The sequence below is a fragment of the Rhinatrema bivittatum genome, chromosome 7 (genome assembly GCF_901001135.1).
Source record: "Rhinatrema bivittatum chromosome 7, aRhiBiv1.1, whole genome shotgun sequence".
Classification (NCBI taxonomy): Eukaryota; Metazoa; Chordata; class Amphibia; order Gymnophiona; family Rhinatrematidae; genus Rhinatrema; species Rhinatrema bivittatum.
Window position 1 is genome coordinate 217,754,452 of NC_042621.1, and position 19,043 is coordinate 217,773,494.

General features: G+C 46.5%; 1 protein-coding gene across 1 annotated transcript in view; it reads left to right on the top strand.

Moving 5' to 3' along the window:
* Positions 1 to 19,043, top strand: part of KIF20B (kinesin family member 20B) — a 401,219-nt gene that overhangs the window by 31,095 nt on the left and 351,081 nt on the right. The window contains exon 2 of the mRNA XM_029610715.1: positions 4,159 to 4,310. Within this exon, the coding sequence (XP_029466575.1) occupies positions 4,159 to 4,310 (152 nt within the window). The remainder of the gene's footprint in view (positions 1 to 4,158; positions 4,311 to 19,043) is intronic.

The following is a 19,043-nucleotide window of genomic DNA, read 5'->3' on the forward strand; positions in this document are numbered from 1 at the left end:
AATTATCTTTTTAAGTATACAGGCACCACTACTACATCTACATCCGCCGGGCAGAATTTCAGCCCGCTTATTAGAATGGAAGACCATAACTGATCAGTGGGTTCTGGAAGTAGTGGAAAAAGGATAGCAACTACAATTCGCTACAAAACATCCGCTCCCTCATCCTACTCGCAAGATAAAACATCCACAACAACCCCTGTTACTGAAAGAAATATTATCCCTTCAGAAACAACGAGCAATTCACTTAATTCCACTGCATGCCTGACACAGGGGTTTTTATTCACCATACTTCCTAATTCCAAAGAAAACAGGTCACAGATCAATTTTAGATCTTCGGGAGCTCAACAAACACTTGTGTAAGGAAAGGTTCAAGATGGTATCATTAATATTCTACTACTTCTTCAGCCCAAGGACTGGATGTGTTCCATAGATCTGAAGGATGCACATACCGATCAAACCCCTCTTCGTGGCGCTATCTTCCAATTTCAGGGCAAACATTATCAATAGAGAGTCCTCCCATTTGGTCTTTCAGCGGTCCCCAGGGTTTTTACGAAATGCATGGCAGTGGTGGCACATTTATGGAAACTAAGCATCCGTATCTTCCCATATTTGGATGATTGGCTGTTAGTAGCATCACAGCCCGAGACACTCTGGGAACAAGTACATCAGACGATCCAATGCTTGGATCGACTGGGAATAATAGTCAATTATCCAAAATCCATTCTCGAACCAACACAGGTTCTTCAATTCATTGGAGCACGATTGGATACCATAAATACAAGGGCATTTCTATCACATGACAGGGCGATGGAGATGCGACGTGTGCTACGGTCTCTCCGCTTAACCCCACATCTGACAGCACGCCATGTTCTCATAGTCTTGGGGCACATGGCAGCAGCCATCTGTACAGTCCCCAACACAAGATTGCACATGCGCCGGTTACAATGGGGATTAAAGAGACAGTGGAAACACTTGCAGCCTCTAACAACCAAGATATCCCTCACCATAGAGATGACAAAGGACTTGGATTGGTGGTTAAAGAGAAGAACATCGACAAATGGAGCTTTGTTCAACCCACCTCAACACAATGCAGTCCTAACCACCGACGCATCTCGCAAAGGGTGAGGGGCGCATTTGGACCATTTTCAAACTCAGGGTTTATGGTCCACCCAAGAACAAAACCTGCAAATCAACTTACTGGAGATATGAGCGATCAAGAATGCGATATGTACGTTCCTGCCTCACCTTCAAGGTCAAAGAATTATGGTCTATACCGACAAATCAGGTAGCCATGGTTTTAAATAAACAAACAAGGAGGGTTCGGTTCCTGGATACTATGCAGGGAAACGATTCAGATTCTGGAGCATGCACATTGCTTGGATCTATATACAGTGTCAATCTATCTACGAGGAGTGGTCAACACTCGAGCAGACAGGTTAAGTTGGATCTTCTACCCTCATGAATGGGAGTTGAATCAGCAAGTGGCATTCCCCATATTCGAAAAATGGGGAGTGCCCTCAATAGACCTGCTTGCTACAGAACACAACGCGAAAGTTCCACGTTGTTGCTCTGTATGGAGTAGCAATCGCAGAGTGGCGCAGGACGCGTTTGATTCCGTGACGGAACCTCTCATGTGCGCACTTCCCCCCAATTTCACTCATCACAAAAAAACATACAAAAGTGCATACAAGACGCAGCACATATGATTCTAATAGCACCAGCTTGGCCCAGACAACCATGGTACACTTACCTTCTAAATATTTCCATAGAAGAAATATTCACACCGCCAAGTCAAGTAGACTTAACGCAAGAAGCAGGGACTCTGCTACATCCGATGCAAGCAACCCTTCATTTAAAGGTGTGGAGGTTGAGCGGCTCCTATTAAGTGAGCAGGGCATAACAATCACTTCCCAAGAAACCTTCCACGACACATAGTTACAGGTTTCAAGTGGAAAAGATATGCCAACTGGTGTTTAGCTAATGGGTTCCAACCCATAGATTGCTCTCTGGAAACTTTACTGGACTATCTCCATACCTTATATGCAGCGGGGCTGGCTACATCATCCATTCGAGTGCATCTCAGTGCTATATCAGCGTATCATAGACCACAGAAAGGGCAACCCATATAGTTACATCCGATGGTTTCCAGATTTCTCAGAGGTCTCATACACTTACAACCACCAATATCATGGGACCTAAACATCATCCTGAAACACATGTTACCTCCATTCGAACCAATTGAATCTGCTCACATAAAATATCTCATGTGGAAAGTTGTCTTTATGGTTGCAGTAACGTCTGCATACAGAGTCAGCGAACTTCAGGCATTAGTGCATTACAGCCCGTACTTGCAGTTTTACCATAACAGGGTGGTCCTCCGGACTCATCCATCTTTTCTGCCAAATATGGTATCTCAATTCCATTTAAATCAATCCATAGAGTTACCGATATTTTTTCCTAAACCACATCAGAATGACCGAGAAAAGTTACTGCATACATTAGACCAGTGGTCCCCAAACCTATCCTGGAGGGCCACCAGCCAGTTGGGTTTTTGGGATATCCTCAATGAATATGCATGAGAGAATTTGCATGCACTGCCTCCATAACATGCAAATTTTCTCTCATGCATATTCATTGTGGATATCCCAAAAACCCGACTGGCTGGTGGCCCTCCAGGACAGGTTTGGGGACCCCACTGCATTAGATTGTAAAAGAGCGTTGGCATATTACAAGTCTAGAACTCACTCGACATCTAGATCATCACAATTATTCATCTCGTTTAATCCGAATGCACCAGCACTTCCGGTGGCAAAAAGGACTATTTCCAGTTGGATTACTCAGTGCATCCAATTCTGTTACCAAAAACGGAAAATAATCCTGACATCTACTCCGAACGCACATCAAGTACGAGTGATGGCAACCTCTATAGTGCATTTCCGTCACATACAACCTATTGACATTTGTAAAGCAGCAACATGGTCATCCTTACACACGTTTATGTCGTCATTTAGATCAACAAGCTGGAGAGGATGCAAAAGTAGGCAGAGCCGTCCTACACTCTGTCGTTGATTAATCCTAGACTACACTATCCACTGCTAATATCACGCAAAAAAGAGAAAAAGGTGAATAGACAATAAAGAGACATGGAATAAAAGACAAAACCATGACTCCTGACTGGTTATGCAGCGTTCAGCATGATGGGTATCTTGGGACTCCCATGACAGCATGGCTAATTCAGCCCTGCTATCAACGGGGAAAAAAGCAAGTTTGCTTACTGTAAACAGTGGGGTAGATAGGATGAATTAGCCATGCTGACCCGCCCACCTCCCTGGATAGTCATTCAATAAACTTCTACTTAATCACAGACTGAGGAGAATATATTCTGCTGTGCGGGAAGGCATGCGCAGTTGCAGAGAGCAAAGCTCTGTATTCTACTTCTGAAGCTCCACCTCCTGTGCCCGGATGGACAGTTCCCATGACAGCATGGCTAATTCATCTTGCTATCTACGGAAACACCGTTTATGGTAAGCAAACTTGCTTTTTCTCACAGTTGGTAAATGAAGAAAAGAACTGAATATTTGTAGGTTTCCATGTGATTTACTTTGAACTTATCACGTTTGAATTGATTTTCCACTTTTCTTATTCACTCTGTTTTGTGAGACTTACATTAGGCCAGCAACAGTTCTTATTTAGCTAGGGCATACTGTTTGAAGAAGCTGGGGCTTATGAAGGGGTATAAAATAGAATTGTATGTTGTGAATAATTACTACCTTTTATAAATCTAATAGCCATAGTCTGTCCTATGGAGACTTGAAATGTAGCCTCCTTGATGAAATCACAATTTGTTGGCAACTGGTAAAAGATACAGTTGGAAATTCTGTAGTCATTTGTCTAGAAAACTTTTGATTTGGACATCTTAACTAGATATCTGTAGTGATGGCTGTCTTCACATTGCTTAATAACCAGTTTTCAGTGAACTATATTTCAGAATGAGAGACTGATAACCTGAATTATATTTAAAATAGAAAAAACATGTTTTTGGACAGTGGAAACCATAGTTCAAATTGTCAAACTATAACTATGCTTTATGTAGATTTAAGAATTTTAATGTTCTATATTTAGGATTCAGATGTTTAAAATTGTGCTGTTTGTTTGCAGACATGGAGCCACCTGAAAATCAGTTAGCACCTTGCAGGCCATCCTATGTGATTGATACTAACGAATTAGAAAGAGCAGAACAAGTGCATGTAGATGATATTAAGACCAATCTCTTGGATGAGTTTTCTTTGGCATGTCCTGGTCCAAGTCAGGTAAGGAAACTAACTCTTAATTCATTCTCCAGTTGTCATAACATGTGGTTTACTACTGTCTAGGGAGTGTAGTGAGATCAGCAGCAAAAAATTGGAAGGGGATGCTGTTGCATGAATTGAGTCCTGCTGCCACCTCCTTGCAGTGGCTTTTCCTGCCCGGTTGTCTGCTGGTTTTTGGCAAGAATTGTAACGGAGGGGAGATTGCTATGTGATTTGACAAAACATGGGGGAAGTATACACTTATAACATAAGAGGCATGTATTATAGTTTTCCATTTGCTAAATCCATGTTGGTTCTTCCCCATTTAGTCTATATCTATCCAGTTGGCCAGTAAACTTTATTCTTCAGAATATATTTTTTTGCCTGGCACTGATGTTAGGCTCACTGGCCTGTAGCTTCCCAGATTACCCCAGAGCCCTTTTTAAATATGAACATTATGTTGAATATCCTTTAATTCTCAGGTATCATAGCTGATTTGAATGAAAAATTAGAGATTACTAGTAAGTCTGCAATTTCATTTTTTAGTTCTTTGAGAAGAACTCTAGAGTATATACCAATTGTTAATCTTTAGTTTGTCTATTTGCTCTATTAAATCTTCCTGGCACACTGTGATTTGATTCTGTTCTGAATTGCGACCACTGAATAATTCTGGCATAGGTATATCCCAAACACCTTCCTCATTAAGGACCGAAGCAAACAAGTCATTTAGTTTTTCTGTTATGGTCTTGTCTTCCTCGAACGCCTTTTATCCCTTTGTCAACTAGTAATAGTCCAATTGACTCCCTCCCAGGCTTCTTGCTTCAAATATAGTTAGAACATTTTTTTTTATTTTGAGTTTTTTTTTTGCCTCTCTGGCAAGCTTCTTTTCAAATTTTTCTTTTTGGCTTGCCTTATTAATGCTTTACATCTAACTTGTCAGTGCTTATTCTCTTTCCTGTTTTTCTTTGGCTTCAACTTCTAGTTTTTGAAAGATGCTCTCTTGGCTTTAATAACCTTTCATCTCACCAATATTTTCGTATTCCATTATATATCGGACATATTCTCTAAAGAATATATATATTTTTTTTACATAAGAAAAGTATACAATTAAATTCAATTGATAAATGTTATTCCCTGTACATACCAGGATCAGTCCAGACTTCTGGGTTGTCTCCCTTCCAGCCGATGGAGTCGGAGAAAAAACTGAAAGGCACCCCCTCTTACACTGGTGTGCCACCTGCGATCCTTCAGTATTTTCTCTGACTCTAGCAGATGAAGGCGAAAGAACCTGCGGTCCTGATCCTTTAAAAAAAAAAAAAAAGAAACCTTGCGCGCAGGTTCCAGGGGCTCCAGAGGGGTGTTCCGTCGCCAAATTTCTATTTAATTGTTTGCTTTTACCTTGTGGCATGCCACGGGGAACCTCTTTCTCCGCTTGCAGGGAGCAGGTCCTACGGCTCTCCCGCGATGGCCTCTGCACGAGATGTTTCCCTGGTGGTGAAGGACCATAGAGGAGTGCCCAAGGGAGCGTATCAACGCGATCTCGGGGGAGGGGGGGCCGACAAAAGTTTTCACTCCCGCCGGGCTCGGACAGTGCCGTCCCCGTCTAGCGCGGGAACGGCAGCCATTTTGCCTTCCCCACGAGGGGGAAGAAGGGGAGCTGGGTGCAAAGGGAGGGGAGATCCCTCCTCCATTTTCACCTCCTAATTTGAGCCCTGTGCAACCAGCTGACTTAGGGCCTGCCTTTCCTCCCGATGTGGCCCTCCCCCCCCCCCCCCCCCCGGGGGGGGGTGTCTTAAAGAGACAGCAGCCTTTCGTCAAAATTTGTGCTTTTGTTGCACAAAACATTTTTAGAAGCGGAGGCTGAATTGCAGGAGGTGGCACCTCCACCAGCAAAGGTCCCCAGGCCATCAGCGGTGTCGGACCCCTCTAGGGGGCAGTCAGGCCGGACAGCTACTAACTCATTTGGGTCTTCAGCTCCAAATCCACCGGACCCTGGGTCACAGGACCTTCTCCTTGGAGATGTAGAGGGGGATGATCCTTAGGTTGTTTTGGAAGGAAGAGCTGGATCATCTGATTCCCAAGGTTCTGGAGGAGCTGGATATTGAGGCGCTGCAGCCTAGCGCCAAGGTGACCAAAGGGGACCTGGTTTTCTCTGGGCTTAAGGCTCCTCCTAAGACTTTTCCGTTTCACCCGATGTTGCTACAGCTGTTGACCCAGGAATGGGAGACTCCCGAGGCCAGCCTTCAGGTGGGGCGAGCTATAGAAAAACTCTACCCTTTACCAGATGAGGCCTTGGCCGTCCTTGGGGTACCCAAAGTGGACGCGGACGACCATCCCAGTGGCGGGGGCAGCCGCTCTTAAGGATCTTCAGAATCGGAAGCTGGAGATCCTTCTCAAGCACATCTTTGAAGTCTTAGCCTTATGCATTCGGGCGACGGTGTGCAGTAGCCTCGTGCAATGGGCGACCCTTAGATGGGTGTAGCAGATGCTCACCACGCAAGAGTTGCCTCCGGCGGAAGCAGAGCAAGCTAATAGCATGGAGGCAGCTGTGGCTTACACCACGGATGCCTTGTATGATCTTCTGCGGGCGTCTTCACGCAATATGGCTTCGGCGGTTTTGGCCAGAAGGCATCTGTGGCTCTGCAACTGGTCGGCTGAGGTTTCCTCCAAGACTGTTAGGCAATCTGCCGTTTAAGGGTAAATTCTTGTTTGGAGATGATCTGGAGGCTCTTATCAAATCCCTAGATGACAATAAGGTGTACAAGTTGCCGGAGGATAAGCCTAGAACATCTAGGACCTTTGGTTCAGCTCGCCCTAGGCTGCGGGGTCAGCGCCAGTTTCGCCAGGGCAGGGCCGCCGCCTCCTTCTTCTTTACTTCCCAGCAGCCGTCCCAGAGGTCGCAGGCTTGACCGCCTTCCTTTTGTGGCCGCAGGCCTCTCCATGATGGCGGTTCCTCAAGGATCTTCCGGGGGCAAGTCCACACAGTGAAGGTGTGCTGGCCCACTCCTCGGTCCTGGTGATAGGCGGCTCTCTTTCTCTATTTCTCGAGGAATGGGTCAAGATTACGTTGGACCAGTGGGTGGTAAGCATCGTCAAACACTGCTACACTTTGGATTTTGCTTACCGGTTGCAGGATCTGTTTTTGATGTCGCCCTGTGGGTCTCATGCAAAGCGGGCAGACAGTCACTCAGGCGCTGGGTTGGTTGAAAGCTCTGGGAGCCATTGTCCTGGTCCCACCAGAGGAGCTCAGAACCGGCAGATATTCCATATATTTCGTGGTCCCCAAGAAGGAGGGTTCCTTCCGCCCGATTTTAGACCTCGAAGGTGAACAAGGCGCTCCGGGTGCCTCGTTTTCGCATGGAGACTTTCCGCTCGGTCATTGTGGCCGTCCACTCGGGCAAATATTTGGTTTCTTTAGACCTGACAGAGGCCTACCTTCATCTGGAAATCAAAAACAGTATCGCCAGTACCTTAGGTTCATGATTTTGGGCGAGAATTACCAGTTTCAGGCCCTACCGTTTTGGGTTGGCGACAGCTCCCTGAATATTCACCAAGGTGATGGTCGTAGCGGCGGCTATCTGGAATGAGGGGATTTTGGTTCATCAATATCTGGACGATTGACTGATCCGTGCAAAGTCAGAGGAGCTGTGCAAGGCGGTGGTTCAGTCAGTGTTGCGCCGGCTGCAATCTCTTGGGTGGATTGTCAATCACGCCAAGAGTCAGTTGATTTTGTGCCAGATTCTGAACTTCCTAGGCACTAGGTTCGATACGGCGATAGGCAAGGTTTTTCTCACGCAGGAGCATGCCACCAAGTTCTTATTTTTATTTATTTATTTTTAGATTTTTATATACCGGTGTTCCTGTATTAAAATACAGATCACATCGGTTTACATTGAAACATAAAAATTACGCCAAGAGGCGGTACATATAACAAGGTTATAGAACTTGGAAAACATGGAAAACAGGTTCGAAAAATAACATTGAGAAAATTGTATAGTCTCTTTGAGAAACCAAATCATAAAATAAGGCGTAATTGTCTAAGATAAATGTGATCTGCAGAAGGGATTGCGATGGTGAGAAAATCTTGATAGCTGGAGGTAAAAAATAATCAAAGTTCTGGAAAAGCTTGGCTAAAGAGCCAGGTTTTAATTTTCTTTTTGAAGGAAGTGAAGCAGATCTCAAGGCGGATGTCTGGCGGGAGCATGTTCCATTGGACGGGTCCTGCTAAAGAGATGGTACGTTTCTGATGTAAGGATATTGTTGAAGGAACATAGAGTGTGCCTTTATAAGCTCCTCTGATAGGTCTAGATGAAGAGTGAAAACGAAGTTGGGTACTTAAGTGGAGTGGGGATATGTTGTAAATAGATTTATGAATTGCTGTGTATACTTTATAGAGAATCCTTTGCTTAATAGGCAGCCAGTGGAGGAGTTTTAGTATGGGGGTTATATGGTCTCTTTTATTTGTATTGGTAAGGATTCTAGCTGCAGAGTTTTGAATCATCTGGAGGGGTTTGATGGATGAGGTAGGGAGACCAAAAAGGAGCGAGTTGCAATAATCGATTTTTGTTAGAATAATGGCTTGTAGAACCATCCGAAAATCATTGAAGTGGAGAAGTGGTTTCAATTTTCTCAGGACAAGAAGTTTATAGAAGCAGTCTTTAGTGGTGGTGCTTATAAATTTTTTGAAGTTAAGCTGATTATCTATCATGACGCCTAGATCACGTACATATGGTGAGTGATTAATTATAGGAGTGGTAGAAATGAGTGGGACAGCTGGGTATATTAGATTGTTATTAACGTCATGATTGATAATTAAGATCTCGGTTTTGTTGTTGTTGAGAATAAGGCTGAGACTGGATAGAAGATTGATTAGTTGCAAGCAATTATTCCAGTGAATCAAGGTTTTGTGTAGGGATTCTGAGATTGGGATGAGTATTTGGATGTCATCCGCGTAAATGTAGTGTGTTAGGTTTAGATTATTAAGAAGACGACAGAGAGGGAGAAGGTAAATGTTGAAAAGGGTTGGAGAGAGGGAGGAACCTTGAGGGACTCCTTGATTTGCTGGGACCGGGTGTGATTCTTTGTTGTTTATCTTTACCTTGAATTGTCTATTAACCAGGAAGGACTTGAACCAGCTGAGTACTGTTCCCTTAATGCCTATGTCTATCAGACCTTGTAATAAAGATGAATGGTTGACAGTGTCAAAAGCCGCAGAGAGATCTAAAAGAATAAGGAGGTGAGGTTGTTTTTTATCCATATTAGTTAGAATATTGTCGGTGAGAGAGATAAGTAGGGATTCAGTGCTTAACGATTTACGAAAACCGTACTGGGAAGGTGCAAGAATGTAGTTTTCTTCCAGGTACTCTGATAGTTGTCTATTGACTATCTTTTCCATAATTTTGGCGATCATTGGCAAATTGGCTATTGGGCGGAAGTTAGCTGGATCTGTGGCCGGAAGATTTGGTTTTTTAAGAAGAGGTTTAAGAATTGCTAGTTTAAGTTGGTCAGGAACTAGACCTTGGGAAAGAGAGCAATTAATGATATCGGCAATTGGCTTTGAAATGGTATTCCTTATAGCAATGAGGAGGTTGTTTGGAATTGTGTCTAAGGGATGAGAGGATGGTTTCATTTTCTTGAGAATATTTTCGATCTCAAGAGCTGATGTGGTTTCAAAAGTTTCTAGAGTCGTATTTAGTTTTGGTGGAGTATTAGGTGGAGATGGAGGAGAAGAACTAGATGAAGAGAAAGAAACAGTCAATTTATCAATTTTTTCCTTGAAGTATTCAGTTAGTTCGGAGGCTTTGTTGAGAGCTTGATCATCTGGGATGGTAGGAGGGGTTGGTTTAGTGAGGGCAGAAACGTAGGAGAAGAGTGCTTTCGAATCAAAGATGAAATGATGTATTTTTTTAGAGAAAAAGTCTCTCTTAGTTTTAAGAATGTTGATCCTGTAGGCATTGAGAGTGGTTTTGTATACAGCTAATGTTGTGGGGGATGGGTTTTTTCTCCATGTGTGTTCTTTATTTCTTAGTTTTTGTTTAAGCAGCTTCAGTTCAGTGGTGAACCAGGGTTTTCTGTTGTCAGGCGAAGGTTGTACTACTTTGGTGATTGAAGGACAGGTTAGATCTGCGATTTTATTGGTGATGTTGCACCATGAAGATATGGCTGTAGAAGCGTTGGAGAGATCAAGTTGAGATAATTCATTAGAGAGATGGTTGCTAAGAAGGTCTGTGGAACAGGGTTTCCTAAATTGGATAGTGGTTTTTGGGAATGAAGTGGGAAGATGTCCTGAGAGCTTGAGTGTCGTGTTGATAATTTGATGGTCCGTCCAAGGGACAGGAAAACAAGAGGGTGAATCAGGGGGCAAGATACACTGATTAATGAAAATAAGGTCCAACGTGTGGCCTGCTTTATGGGTTGGGCTTTTTATTATTTGTGTGAAACCCATATAGCTGAGTGATGAAAGTAGGGTAACACAGTTTGCTGTTTGTGGTGAAGCATCGACATGTATGTTGAAATCTCCCAATAAAATGGCAGGTTTATCTGGGTTGAAATATTTGGCGGTAAGTTCAATGACCGGAGAGGGGTCAGAGTCTATAGTTCCAGGAGGAGCGTAGATTAGGCCAATTTGTAGATGCTCGGATTTAAAAACTGCAAACTCTATGTTCGATGTGATGTTTGAATATTGTAAAGTTAAACCTAGCTCTTTCTTGGATGCTTGGAACAGACCTCCTCCCTTTCTTTTGAGTCTAGGGATGGAGAAAAAATTGTAAAGTTGAGTAGGTAGTTGGTTTAATAGCGCTATATCTGTGGGTTTAAGCCATGTTTCTGTGATTGCACAGATATCTGGGTTTACTTCTGTAAGGTAATCATTTAAGATGTGAGTTTTTTTCGAAAGCGATTGTGCGTTGAAAAGTGTTAGGGATAGAAGAGAAAGGCCCAGGAATTGAGTGATAGGTGAAATCATAATTGGAATTAGCCTTTGTTGACGGTTGTAATGTTGTGGTAGAGGTTTAGTTTGATGATTGCGTTGTTTCCTGATGATAAGAATGGAGTATGAATCATGGCAAAAATGGTGATGTAAGGGGATTGGGAAACCAGTTAGCATGTTGGTTGTTGATGTTGACTCAGCTGTCTTGACTCTTGTTGCCGATGTAAACCTAAAGTTTTGAGGGTGAAACGCTGAGTTCTTTTCAAGATATGGAAGGAGAAAGACGTGGCCAATGAAGCAGGTTCTGTTCTCAGGGGCTGCACAAAGGGGGGTCCGAGTGATGGATGCTGGAGGTTGAGGTTGAGAGAGGACCGAGTGAAGAAAGCTGGAGTTTGTGTAGTCCGAATGATGGATGGTAGAGATTGAGTGCGGTTCGAGTGAAGGAAGCTGGAGGTTGAGTGTAGTCCGAGTGATGGATGATAGAGATGGAGTGTAGTCCGAGTGAAGAAGCTGGAGGTTGAGTGTAGTCCGAGAGAAGGAAGCTGGAGGTTGAGTGTAGTCCGAGTGAAGAAGCTGGAGGTTGAGTGTAGTCCGAGTGAAGAAGCTGGAGGTTGAGTGTAGTCCGAGTGAAGGAAGCTGGAGGTTGAGTGTAGTCCGATTGATGGATGCTGGAGGTTTGTTTGTTTATGGGTTTCTGAAAGAGGAATGTGACTCAGAGAGGGTCCCTGGTCAAAAGGAGGGCGGGTGCATTTGCTTTGTAGTCGAGAGATTAGCAGCCGAAGGAGGGGATGACTGAGGTTGAAGTCAGGAGATGAATATCCTTCTTACTTTTACTTTTTTTTTTTTTTTTCTATTATCTACTTCTTCTTGAGACTCAGAGGCTGCACGAAGTGGCGCACAAAGGGGCAAGCCCCTTTGTCGCGCACCTTCGGCGTGCGACGCTGGCGCGCGGCGCCTGCAGGTCTTAAAATTTAAACCTCCCTCTCCGCTGCTAATTGGATGTCCCCTGGGTGGTGGGCGGGTCCCAGAGCCGCGAGGGTGGGCGGCGCGGCTGGCTGGAGGCGCGATCGGTGTCTGGGCTCGCCGGGGGAAGGAGAGACAAGGAGGCCTTACCCCGATGGGTCTGGGCGCCGATCGCGCAGGCCTTCACTCCCTCGGAGCACAGCAACGGCGGCGATAGTGTCAGCGGAGGTCCGGGACAGTCTGAAGCGGCGCCTGCAGATCTTAAAATTTAAACCTCCCTCTCCGCTGCTAATTGGACGTCCCCTGGGTGGTGGGCGGGTCCCAGAGCCGCGAGGGTGGGCGGCGCGGCTGGCTGGAGGCGCGATCGGTGTCTGGGCTCGCCGGGGGAAGGAGAGACAAGGAGGCCTTACCCCGACGGGTCTGGGCGCCGATCGCGCAGGCCTTCACTCCTTCTTTGCACAGATTTGCCGGCTGTTGTTCCTACTGTTGCCCTGAGTGTGGGATTACTTACAGGTGCTTGGTTCTATGGCATCTACTCTGGAATTAGTCCCTTGGGCTTTTGCCCATATGAGACCTTTGCAAAGAGCATTACTTTCTCGTTGGGATCCGAAGTCGGAGGAGCTTCAAATCAGATTACTGCTCTTGGAGCCTGCCTGGTCCAGTCTCCAGTGGTGGTTGATTTCGGCCCACCTACAGCGTGGCATGGACCTGGAGGAACCTCAAAGGGTGATAGTGACGACGGACGCCAGCCTCTCCGGTTGGGGCGCAGTTTGTCAATCCCAGGCGGCGCAGGGCAGCTGGATGGAACAGGCGGAATGGGCCATCAATTGCTTGGAAACCAGGGCAGTGAATCTGGTATTGCGCAGCTTTCTTCCCTTGGTATGCCGTCAGTCGGTGCAAGTGTTGTCCGACAATGCGACAGCAGTGGCTTACATCAGTTGTCAAGGAGGGACCAAGAGTTTTCCCGTGGCAGAAGAGGCCGACCATCTGATGGTTTGGGCAGAGCTCCATCCAGTCCGCCTAGCGACTTCACATAGCTGAAGTCGACAATGTTTAGGCGGATTTTATCAGTCGTCAGCGCCTAGATCGCGGAGAGTGGGAGTTGTCCGAGGAAGCGAAGCACCTCCTGACTTGTCGGTGGGGCGTGCTTCGCCTGGACGTGATGGCGACTCGGAGAAATGCAAAGGTGGCTCGGTTTTTCAGTCTCCAAAGGGAGCATGGGTTGGAAGGGGTGGATGCTCTAGTCCTTCCGTGGCCTCGAGACATCCTGCTTTACTTGTTTCCTCCCTGGCCGTTGGTGGGCAAGGTCCTACAGCGCATAGAGATGCAGACGGGGCCGTTATCCTCGTGGCGCCAGAGTGGCCACGATGCCCGTGGTTTGCGGATCTGATCTTCCTGGCCGTCGACGGTCTGCTTTGACTCCATCTACCTAACCTCTTCTTCAGCAAGGTCCAGTACTTCTCGATCGAGTGGATCAATTTTATGGGCATGCTGTGATCAGAATGGGACAACAGCTCCAAATATCTTGAATGTCCGGTATATATACCTTTTATTCTGCTGTATACTTTTAATAATTTACAATTAGTATGTAACTTAACATAGCAATCCTTTATTCTCATGAGTTACTAACTACTGTGCAGAAAAATATTACTTATAAATTCAAGTGCACTATGTCAAAACATCTGTGCTTTGATCTAGTATAGAAATTCCATCTAATTGACAACACTTGCTTTTGCTCTTCTAATTTTTAATTTATATATTTTGTGTGAAGCTTCTAATACTCCTAATGTTTAAATATATTGTCGTAATAAATGCAATACTAAGATACAGTGTCCTTCTTAGGTGCAAAAGGTTGTAAGGAATTGTTTATTTATATTGGTCTGGTGTTAATTTTAAAGCAGTGTCAGGAAACTGCCGTGCCTGGGTCATAAATCACACCTAAAGCACTGGCTGCCTTCCCAGACCTGACAACTGAAGAAAAAAAAAAAGTTGAATGTTGTCTTTTAAACTAGATGCTGCTTCATGTTTAGATACTTGTGCAATGGTCATTTTTAGAGAAACCTTTTAAAAATAATTCTGATTGGAACAGTTTATTTTTTTTTTCCCATTTTTTTTTAAGGTAAAGGGGAACAGATGCAATGTCATGCATGTTCTGCTGCCCTCTATAGGCAGTCTGTGAGCGCAGTGTCTGCTGTGTGCACGTGTTCTGCATTCATTTTTTGGATGCACTTTTTACGCGCACAAACATTTTTATGCACTTAACTCGGTGCACAGGTTGTGCATGTGCCTTGCCATGCTTTCTTAGACGCTTATTTTTTGGGCGCACTTCGTTTTTGAGCGTGAGCCGTTCCAACGCGCGTTTACCGCAGCAGTGGTGCCGGTAAGCAAGAAGCCTAAGCGTCTTCCTATTTGTGTTACTGGTCATATTAGGGCTTCTCTGCCTGACCTGGCTTCTAACTTGTCAGTGCTGCTCAGACGCTCCGGGAGAGATGTCTTTTCAGATAATAGAAAGACTAGGGGGCATTCCATGAAGTTAGCATGTGGCACATTTAAAACTAATCTGAGAGAGTTCTTTTTCACTCAATGCACAATTAAACTCTGGAATTTATTGCCAGAAGATGTGGTTAGAGCAGTTAGTATAGCTGTGTTTAAGAGAGGATTTGGATAAGTTTTTGGAGGAGAAGTCCATTACCTGCTATTAATTGACTTGGAGAATAGCCACTGCTATTACTAGCAACAGTAACGTGGAATAGACTTAGTTTTGGGGTACTTGCCAGGTTCTTATGGCCTGGATTAGTCACTGTTGGAAACAGGATGCTGGGTTTGATGGACCCTTGGTCTGACCCAGTATGGCATGTTCTTATGTTCTTTGGATGTTGGTAACTTGGCTCTTTCCATTCTGATGATGGGGGGGGAGGATGCCAGATCGTGGTTCTCCCTTGACTGGCTCCTATCCTGGTGAGGGCAGTTCTGTGGGACCAGCTCCAGTTCCTTCTGGGCTTGGTCTGGACCCAGCTGGTTTTTCTTGGGTGAAATGTTTTCAAGACTTAGAAGCCTTTTTTCAGGCGCAGCCCTCCGCTTCCCCCGTTTCTGTCTGGTCTGACCCTCAGCTGGTGGCTTCTCTCTCTCTTCCAGTCCTACGCTTAAGCGCCAGGGCTCACTTCGGCTCCCTGCAGGTGTTGCTGACAGGAATCCGGATGGCACTGATGAGGTTGATCCTGATTCTATGGAAGATGGAGAAATTCCTCCAGGGCTGGAACCGTATCTAACTACGTTGCGGTCCTTTTCATAGAAATGAACTGCCGGCCCTGATTTCCCAGACCTTGAAACAGCTGGGTACTCCTGGTTTGGATGCTGTCAGAGCCGAGGAAGAATCCCATTTTAGTTTCCTTATGTAATGCCTTTTGTTTTTTTCTTGGTGATGGATGCCATCCAGGAATTGATTGATCTGGAATGGGATGCCCCTGAGATAAATTTTAAAGGGGGTTGGACATTGGAAGGCCTGTACCCCCTGGGTCCGGCTGTGAGAGAGCGTTTGCGTTTTCCCAGAGGGGATGCTCTGGTATGTACCATGTCTAAGTGGACGACTATCCCTGTAGAGGGAGGAGTGGCCTTGAAGGTATTACATGATAGGATTGAGACTATTCTTTGAGACAGTGGAGGTGAATTTACAGATTGCCTCCTGTTGCACCCTAGTGGTGAGATCTTGTCTGCTCTTTCAGGAGGTTGTCTGGAGAGAATTCCAGAGCGGTTATGGAACCTGCTGCCGTCTTTTTGGAAGTCACAGGTTGTGATTTGGTCCGGACCTTGGCCAGAGGAGTGGCTTTGGAGATAGCGGCCAGGTGTCAACTCTGGTCAGCTGATCGCTTCCAAAGCCATTTTCACAACCAGTCTTGCTAAGATGCTCTTTAAAGGCTTGCTCTTGTTTGGGAGTGAGTTGGAGAAATTGGCCAGTAAGTGGGGCAGTTACAGCACCCCTTTGGTATGAGGGATCATTTTTGGGGTTCCAGGCGTCTTTGTCCCTTCTGAGGGATGAACTTTCAGTGGGTCTCAGTCCTTTCGTCACTGTCAGTCCAAGAGAAGAGCGGTCTTGGGGGGATGGGGACCATCCCAATGAAGGTTTGTTGACCCACCTTCTGGAAAAAGAAATAGGGGAACGTCTCTCTCTTATTGGAGGTGGGTCGAGATCACGTCGAACTAATGGGGCCTGGAGGTGATGCCCTGGAATTTCTCAGTTTTCCTCAGGTCGTGTTCATGGTGTCCCCTTGCCACTTCCCATGGAAGAAGCAGACGGAGTTCACACTACAAAGGCTCCTCAGACTGAGGGCTGTGGTTCTGGTGCCCATGTTTCAAAGTATGGCGAGTTGTACGAGGTAATGCCCTAGTTCTGCTGTGCACTCAGTTGGCAGTCAAGGAGGTTCCTATGGATGCAGAGTGTATGCTTAATTTAGCCCTGTGACAGTTATGTGTCAGTGTCTCACACATGTGAGAACTATCTGTCAGGTGTGTCCCAACAGAAAAAAGGTTGAGAACCACTGGTCTAATGTAACCACTTCCAGCTTAGGTGGTAAGGACTCGCCCCGTGGAGCCAGATCTCCAGACACAGCCACAGATGATCCTGGAATCACCACTTTGGGAGTCCCATCCATTGCCTGCAGGGGCATGTGCCGTTTCTGGGTTGGCTCTCTGGAGCTACTCGCTCCAGCGCTAAGCTGCATGAGGAAGCTGAGATCGTAGCTGCTCCCTCCAGAGCTGGTATTGCAGTGATGAATCAAGCAAACTAGGAAATTCGTTTCTCTGCTGGTGGTAACAATCTAGAGGGCTGAGGGGAAACCTCCCCTGGTGAATATGACGTTCCCTCATGACCATCCCAGAGGTGACTTCCCTCCATAAATCAGAGGTCCGGGACACTGAAAAGGAGATCCGCTCTTGACTGGGGAATAGGTCTTCTCCTTAGGTTTAGGGGCACAAGTCCAGGTAATACAAATCGGCTTATCCTCAGCCTTAGTCCATGTCATTTTGCTCTTTGTCATCTGAAACCCATCCTGTTTCTTTTTGAAGGTGCAGTCTCCAGAATTGTACAAAGTATTCCAAGTGACATCTCACCAGAGAACTGTACAGGGGCAATATCACCTCCATTTCTCTCCCTATGCAGCCAAGCATCTTTCTGGCTTTTACACCACTTTATCCACCTATTTGGCTACCTTAAGATAGTTACCCCAGATTCCACTCTTCCTTTATGCTTAGAAGAATTTTATCTCCAACATATAAAGGTACAATCTAAGCATTTCCTAGCGTGTAGCAGATGGACTCAAAACAAGTGGGTATAGTGTGCTCGTGCTAGCAGTTGGAGACTGATCTGACGTCGGCACGGGTACATATACCCCCACAGGAAGTGCAGCAATTCAGTAATTTCCATCTCCAAAGCAGTTTGGAGCTACCTCATGCTTGCTGAGCGTGTTTCCAAATTCTAAACGACTAAATTCCTAGAAGAAACCTACTGAAGACGAGCCCCGCACTCCTGTGGTGATACCATTCGGTCCCTCCCCCAGTTGAGTTTCCCGAGCTGACATCCGTGGTCCCTCAGAGGTAGGAGCCTCGGTCCGGTGGCCGACTTGCGGCAGGGACCTAGCCCCCGAGTGAGAAGGGCTCGGGCGTGGCATAGAGGCAGCCTCTGTCCCGGCGAGGACTTGGCCCCCGAGCGAGACTAGTTCGGGCGCGGCCTAGAGGCAGCGGGTGCACTTCCTCGAGCGCGGCGGTGAAGGTACTTTCCCTCTCCCCCCGCAGCCGGAGACCGCCCGGGTCGCAGCTGGGAAGCGCCGAAGACAAGGTAAGGCATACATCTTTACTGTGGTCTCCGAGGAAGTGAGGATTTGCGGGGCCTGCCTACGTGGCAGCCTGCTAAGGAGGTCGCCATTTTACCTGCCTACTCGACTTCGCCACCTAGACGCACGTTGCTGTATGCACGCTGAGATAGGCGCAGGCTGGCTAAGCGCACGCCACTAGGTTAGGCGCCCGTTGGTAGCACGTTCATAAGGCGCCCGTTGGTAGCACGTTCATAAGGCGCCCGTTGGTAGCACGTTCATAAGGCGCCCGTTGGTAGCACGTTCATAAGGCGCCCGTTGGTAGCACGTTCAAAGGCGCATGTCCATAAGGCGCCCGTTCATAGGCGCATGTCCATAAGGCGCCCGTTCATAGGCGCATGCAGCTAAGCGCAGGTTGATAAGCGCACACTCATAAGACAAGCGCATATTAGTAGGCGATACATATTGCAAAGCGTATGGAGCATAAGAGAGCCCATACGCCCGCAGAGCCGGCACCTCCAGATCGGGCATAAGAGCTCTAAGCCTCTGCTCAGCATGCAACCTCAGAGCCACACAGAGCGAGGAAGCAGACTCACTATGTGCCCAATGTGAGGAGGCCATGGGAGTTCCAGGACAGGACCGGTCCCAGCCCAGCGGTTCCTCAGGGAACACTCCGGACTTAGCAGCCAGGGAACCCGAGAGACCTGGTGCCCCTAAGGCCAGATCCGGCTTCACTCTCCTGGGTGGAATTATTCAAGGGGATCCACGCCTTTGTCCAGATGCAATCTGCTCCTCGAATGGCCTTTTCTGTTCCGGATGATCTGGCCCCTGGACCCTCGAGACCTAGGCACTTATGGGGATTCGGATTGCTCCGAGGAAGATGAGGAGCCCCCCGAGGAGGGAGAACTTCCCTCGGAGATAGAACCCTATCGGACCATGAGACGCTTCTTTCGGAAAGAGGATCTTCCAGGCCTGGTCTCACAATGCCTATCAGAACTGGCTATTCCAGGCCAGGACACCCTAGGGGACCCTAAAATGAACCCCCTGTTAGAGGGCCCA